The following is a 6000-nucleotide window of genomic DNA, read 5'->3' as shown; positions in this document are numbered from 1 at the left end:
GAAATCTTTGCCAAACTCAAGGCCATTAAGATTTTCTCCTGTGGTTTTTTTCTCTAGAAGTTTTATATATTTAGCTGTCACATTTAGGTATACACTGTATTCCAAGTTAATTTTTGTAGATACTGACAGGTATGAGTTTTCATTCTTTCACATTGTGCCAGCAACATTTGTTGAAAGACTATCCTTTCCCCTGTTAGGCTGCCTTGGCATCTTTGTTAAAATCAATTGACCACGTAGGTGTGGGTCTATTTCTGCACTCTATTCTATTGACCTTTTTGTGCAGCTTACACCAGGACCACTTGCTTTGATTACTCCTGCTTTATAATAAGTCTTGAAATCATGCAGTGTGAGCCCTCCAACTTTGTTCTTCTTTTTGGCAATTGGAGCGGGGCAGCTTTTGTTAGATGGGAGTTCCCTGCATTAAATACCAGGCCCCTGTCCATTGAATACCACACTGTCCCCAGTCATTGTGATGATCAAAAATGCCCCCCCCGACCATATTTCCAAAAGTCCTGACTGGATGCAGTACCTCCCCCCCAAAAGAATCTCTTCCTCAAAGGAACAAGAATCAGATTAGCATCAGCAGCACTAGATGATAGAGGAAAATGGTGCAAACCCTTCCAGGTTCTGAGGAAATTGATTTTTAACCTAGAATTCTATACCCAGCAAAACTGTCAGCTGAGTGTAAGGGCAAAATAAATAATTTCAGACACACAAGGACTCAAAGACCTTCCCCCGGGCCATCTCTGGGAGAATTGCTAGAGGATGTACACAGCAAAATAGAAAATGAATCCAAGAAAGAGAATACATAAGATCCAAGAGAGCATGGACCCATTCCAGAAGAGTAATGCCAGGAAATCGCCGATGACAGCTGCATAGCAGGCCAAGGAAGCGCCAGGCCAAATGACAACAGTGAGTGAGAGAGCTCTCAGAGGAAGATTTTTAAGGAGAAAAATGAATGTTCTTCAACAAATGGTAATATTAAAAAGATAGATGGTCTTACGGAGCAGCTGAATGCAGATAATAGTAGTAAAAATTAATAGATGATCATACTATGCCTCCCCTTCCCCTCTTTCCTCCTCCAAATTTTTGTTACCTTTATTTTCTTTAGAGTATGTAGTTACATCTTTTTTCCTGCAGTGCAATGTAAACTCCTTGGCCTTGTATTCATGTAATGATAATATTGGAAAAGCCTATTACTGGTTTTTCAGGTTTAAAATCTCTCTCCATACAAAGCACGGAGATTTTCACTAGAGTTGCTGGACAGCATCTAAATCCCATAAATCATCACCAGGTCCAAGTAGTGGGCGACACAGTCGGGAGAGGAGGGGAAAGGAGGTTGGGTGCAGGAGGCTCCCTGGCAGAGCTCTCAGGACAAGCGCCAGCGTGGGCGTGGAGGAGCACTGCTGGGCAGGGCTAGGGCTGGCCTGGGTCTGAGCCCAGCAGAGGCCTCAGAGGGTCCTGTCAGGGCCTCTGGAGCTGGGATGACCCTGCATGGTTGCCCAAGTTTGGACAGGGCACCGAGCTCTTGTACCCCTGCATGGACCAGTCACTGTCTGGCCCCAGGGAAGTGGGGACATAACCTTGGGTGAGGCAGATTCCATGGGCACAGGGCAATTTCCTAAGAGGGATGTGGCTGTGAGCCGTTAGATGCCAACATGTCTGGCTGGTGGGGGATGAGAGCCTCGTCCTGAAATGGGGGTCCTGTTGGCCACCACAGTGTCCATTGCACAGTTCTCCTTTGTTGTACCCTGTGGGAATTAAGATGAGAGGCAGCGTCTGAACTGGACAGCCTGCATGTGTTTTCACTGCTTCGTTTTGCAGGTGTGTTCAAGCAGCCTGGATTACCCCTCCTTGTCCACTTCTGCCACCTCGCCCATCAATGCTCTTACGTCATGGGCTTATGTGCGGAGACGGTAAGGGACATCTGGGTGGCTGAGAGTCCAGAGTCTAGTCTTTCATTTGGGGGGGTTTGTCTATCAGCTCACTGCATCTGGGGGCTTGGGGGAGAGGCAGCGTGGAGATGGAAATGTGAGGTCAGCTTCAACCCAGAAGTGCTGGAAGCAGGTTGCAGGGTGAGGGTGGGGGACAGGCAGATGGGGTTGGGGTGGGGGGAGGGGGAAGCTGCTCCTCCCCCCAGTCATCTTCTGCCCCCCACAAGCTTCACTCACACGCCCCAGGATTTAGATCTGAATTTCCTTCATTGCCAAACTGGCAGAGACCCCATGTGTGACTCCAGGGTCAGGTCTCCCAAATAAGTCAAGAGAAGCCGAGGACATAGCCCTTGTGGGAAGGCTCCTGGTACCTTTATAAAATGAGGAAATAGTAAAACATTTTTGGTATATTTTCAATGTATAAACTGAAATGATAAACACAGTTTACACACACAAGCAGGATGTCATATAATTGTGCCCTTCACAAAATAACAACATCGTGGAGGCCTCAGTGCCACCAACCGCCTAGAACAGTTAGGAAACTTGCCTTGCTGGCTCAACAAAATGAACCGCGCGTTTTATCGGACTGAGAAAAAATGTCAAAGTGCTTCTGAGTTCCTTATTTTCCAATTCACAGCTCAGTCGTCGGCTGACAATACGTAGTAGGAAGGTCCGTTTTGCCGAATTCCTACTTTGTGGAAATTTGTACATCAGTGCGGCCCAGGCGGCTGTGCGGAGACGGGCGCGGGGCGTGGGGCGCGGGCCGGCAGGCGGCGCCCTCCCTCCGCCGCCGCCCGCTCCTCCCGCCCGCTCCTCCCGCGCCGGCAGCCAGGTTCCGGCTCCCGCTCCCCGAGCGCCGCAGCCGGCACTTTGCAAACTCCTCGCCCGCCCGCGGCGGCCGCAGCTCCACGCACTGTCCGGCCCGGCGCGTCCTCGGGGCCGCGGGCGGCGCGGAGGCGCCGGGGGCGGGCGCGGGCGGAGGCGGGAGCAGGGCGCCAAGGCGGGGCCGCGTCGGCCCCGCGCGCCGCGCCCCCCGGGCCGAGCCCCGCGCCGCGCCGCGCGGAGCCGCCGTCACCGCCGCGCAGCCATGGCCGCGCCGCTGCCGCCCCGCCGCCCGCGCGCCTGAGGCGGGTACCATGGCGAGCGCCGCTGAGCCCCCCGGCCAGGCGGACGAGTACCTGCAGGAGCTGACCCGGATCGTCGCGGCGCAGCAGGAGCTGCTGGCGCGGCGGCGGCGGCGCATCGAGGAGCTGGAGCGCCAAGTGGCGCGGCTGAGCTGCGAGAACGCCGGCCTGCTGGAGCGGCACCGGCGGCACCTGGCCGCGTGCGCCCGCCGCCCCGACCCCGGCCCCGGCCCGCAGCCGCTCGGCGCCATCCCGGAGCTCGGAGGCCGCCGCGACAAGTAAGTGGGGACCGGGGGCGGTGAGCGTGTCGGGGGCGCGCGAACTTCTTGGGGGGCCCCGTTCCCCTCGGGGCCGGGCGTGGAGGGTGTCGGCTTGGGTTGTGGGGGGGAGGGTATCCCCGGCGGGGTCGGGGCCCGACCTGGGGCTCGGGCTCGGCGCTACCGAGCTCCCTGGGAAAGGGGCTCCGGGGCGCTGCCCGGCGCTCCCGCCCGCCCGGCTTTCCGCGGCCGGCCGGCTCGGGACTCGGGCTCCAGCGACCCTGGAGCTCGGGAGCTTGGATGCGGGGTCGGCCTCGCCACAGGGGGCCGTCCGGGCGCAGCCCCGGGGCTCTGGGTGGCGGGACCAGAACTCCTGACTCGGAGACTCTAGACCCGGAGGGCAGGGGGCGCGTCAGGCGCAGATCCCGCCCTCGAGCGGGCCTGGGTCACTGGCGGGTCGCACCCCTCCTGAAGGGACTCTGTGCTGCCTCCAGCCCGGGACGCGCCGAGCCCTCCTCCCTCTGGACTCCTCCGTCTCTTCCTTCGCGGCTCCGGGTTAATACCCCGCCCGCCTCGCCCCGGGATTACCCGGGGTTATGTCGGAGCGAGGATTAAGCGGGCGCCGGGATGGGGCGGGACTGCCCGGCCGCGCTGGACACAGCGTCCTGGCCGCGCGTTTGCCTCCCGTGGGCTCTGAAGTCGCGTGCGCGGCCCGGCTCCGCAGAAGCCCGGCGCCCATCTCTGCCAGGCAGAGAAGAGAGAGAGAGAGAGAGTGTGTGAGTGTGTGTGTGTGTGTGTGAGTGTGTGTGTGTGAGTGTGTGTATGTGTGAGAGTGTGTGAGTGTGTGTGTGAGTGTGTTGGGGGGGTGGAGCGGTGAGGAGAAACCGTGTGTGTGTGTGTGTGTGTGTGTGTGTGTGTGTGAGTGTGTGTGTGTGTTGGGGGGTGGAGTGCTGGTGGTCCGCAGCTTCAGGACAGGTTTCCGGGGAGGCTGGGGCTGGGCAGAAGTGATGGGGGAGGAGTTAACCCTGACTCCAAAATCCTGTGGGGGAGGGGCTCCTGATTTCCAGGACTCCAGGTATGGTTATCTGGTCCTCTGGTCACCGGAGACCCTGTGTCCCCCCTGCCCCAGGCCGGGCTGTGCAGGCTGTGTGTGCAGGGCTATCGCCCTGCTTCCTGCATGGTTCTGGGCGGTGCTCCTGGGCTCTGGGGGGCCCTGGAAGAGGAGCCTTGTAGGGTGGGGTCAGGGCATGGGTGAGCCTGGTGGCTCTGTGGTGGCCGGCCAGTGGCACACTTCAGCACTCTGTTTATGCTGGAAGGGAGGAGGGAGGCATGGAACCTCTCCTAGCTGGCGGCACTGAGACAAAGAACAGACCCCCACTGCCTCCGTAGCTCTGCCCCCGGCTCTCTGGTGCCTCCAAGACCCCCTTTGTCACTTGGTCTCTTCTGCCGTCACCTGGTGCTAGTTGCAGGGCCTGAGCCCTCACCCCCCAGGCAAGGACTTAAGGAAGAGCCAGGGGCCCAGTGAAGTCGTCAGTCGCTCGGGGAGGCAACGCGCCAGGGCTGGGACACGCGCCCCGCTTTCCTAGGGAACAGGGACACGCGGTGTCGGCAGGTGCACCGTCCTGGGGATGGATTCCTTCTTTCCCTTCGAAGTCGCCTCTGGTGACCAGGTATGGGTGGGAAGATACTGAGAGGTCTGTGTGGGGCCTCCCCCAGTGCAGGTCTGGGTGGCAGCCTTGGAGGGAGCTCGAGGTGCTGAGGCAGGACTTGTGTCGTGAGTCCCCAGCTCTGTGAGCCTGGCTTCAGAGCCTATGATAATATCCCTTTCCAGAGAAACTGTGGCAACACAGGCCTTGGCCCACGTTCTAGGTGGAGGGGAGCTTCTCAAACTTGAACGTGCACACAAGTGCCTGGGGATGGTGCTGAAACGCAGATTCTGATCAGTGGGTCTGGGACGGGCTGGCGGGCCTGTGTTTCTAACAAGCTCCCGGAAGTGGACATGCTGCGGCTTTGGGGCCACACACGAGGAGTGAGGAGGGGGCTGGGAGGCTCCAGTGTATTGAACAGAACTGGGGGTCCCCTCAAGACAGCACTCCAGGCCCACTGTCCCCCATCCGCGTCTTTGCCCAGTCTTTGGGCAGGGAGGGTGCTGGAGCCACCCACCTTCCACAGGGCCCCTGCATGGCGCCGGTGGGTCACATCCATGGGTTTCCGGCCCCTGCAGCGTGAGGGGAGACAGCTGGATTTGGGGGGCCCCTGCCCATCCATGGAGAAAATGATTTATGCCTAGGTAGCATGGGGTAACCCACCCCCTGAGAACAACCAGCTTTTATTAAGCACCTACTGCATGCGGAGCCATCAGTGATGTGCTGGAGACCAAAAAGGGAGAGTGGGGAGGCCAGGCAGGAAATACACAGCCCCGCACAGGGAAGGGGACGTGGGCAGGTGGACGGGCCCCAGGACCGGCTCTGCACTGGCCCCGGGGGCTGTGGGACAAGTCACCTCTCTTAGCCTCGAGGTGTCTAATGCACGGACATGGGGATGAGCAGAGCTGTCTCCCATGCTCTTTCTGAGGATTAAGCGAAGATGATGGGAGTGGAGGCAACAGTACACAGTAGGTGCTTAATGCACACTCTTCCCTTGCCGGGCAGGGTCTCATTTTGGGGCGGGGGCCAACTGAGCACA

The 6000-nt window shown here is 58.9% G+C and overlaps 1 protein-coding gene across 4 annotated transcripts in view; it reads left to right on the top strand.

The window, feature by feature from the left end:
• Window positions 1–3035: 3035 nt before the first annotated feature.
• The window catches only part of IQSEC1 (IQ motif and Sec7 domain ArfGEF 1), a 311767-nt gene continuing 308802 nt past the window's right edge, over window positions 3036–6000 (top strand). For 3 of the 4 annotated variants that reach the window (XM_067043341.1, XM_067043340.1, XM_067043345.1), the window contains exon 1: window positions 3036–3336. In XM_067043341.1, coding sequence (XP_066899442.1) covers window positions 3071–3336 — 266 coding nt within the window. In that variant the 5' untranslated portion in view covers window positions 3036–3070. The remainder of the gene's footprint in view (window positions 3337–6000) is intronic. The other variant, XM_067043348.1, reaches the window with a different exon arrangement.

The sequence above is a fragment of the Kogia breviceps genome, chromosome 10 (assembly GCF_026419965.1).
Source record: "Kogia breviceps isolate mKogBre1 chromosome 10, mKogBre1 haplotype 1, whole genome shotgun sequence".
In the NCBI taxonomy this organism is placed as follows: domain Eukaryota; kingdom Metazoa; phylum Chordata; class Mammalia; order Artiodactyla; family Physeteridae; genus Kogia; species Kogia breviceps.
Note: the sequence above shows the minus strand (reverse complement) of the source record. Positions and strands in the feature narration are given on the sequence as shown.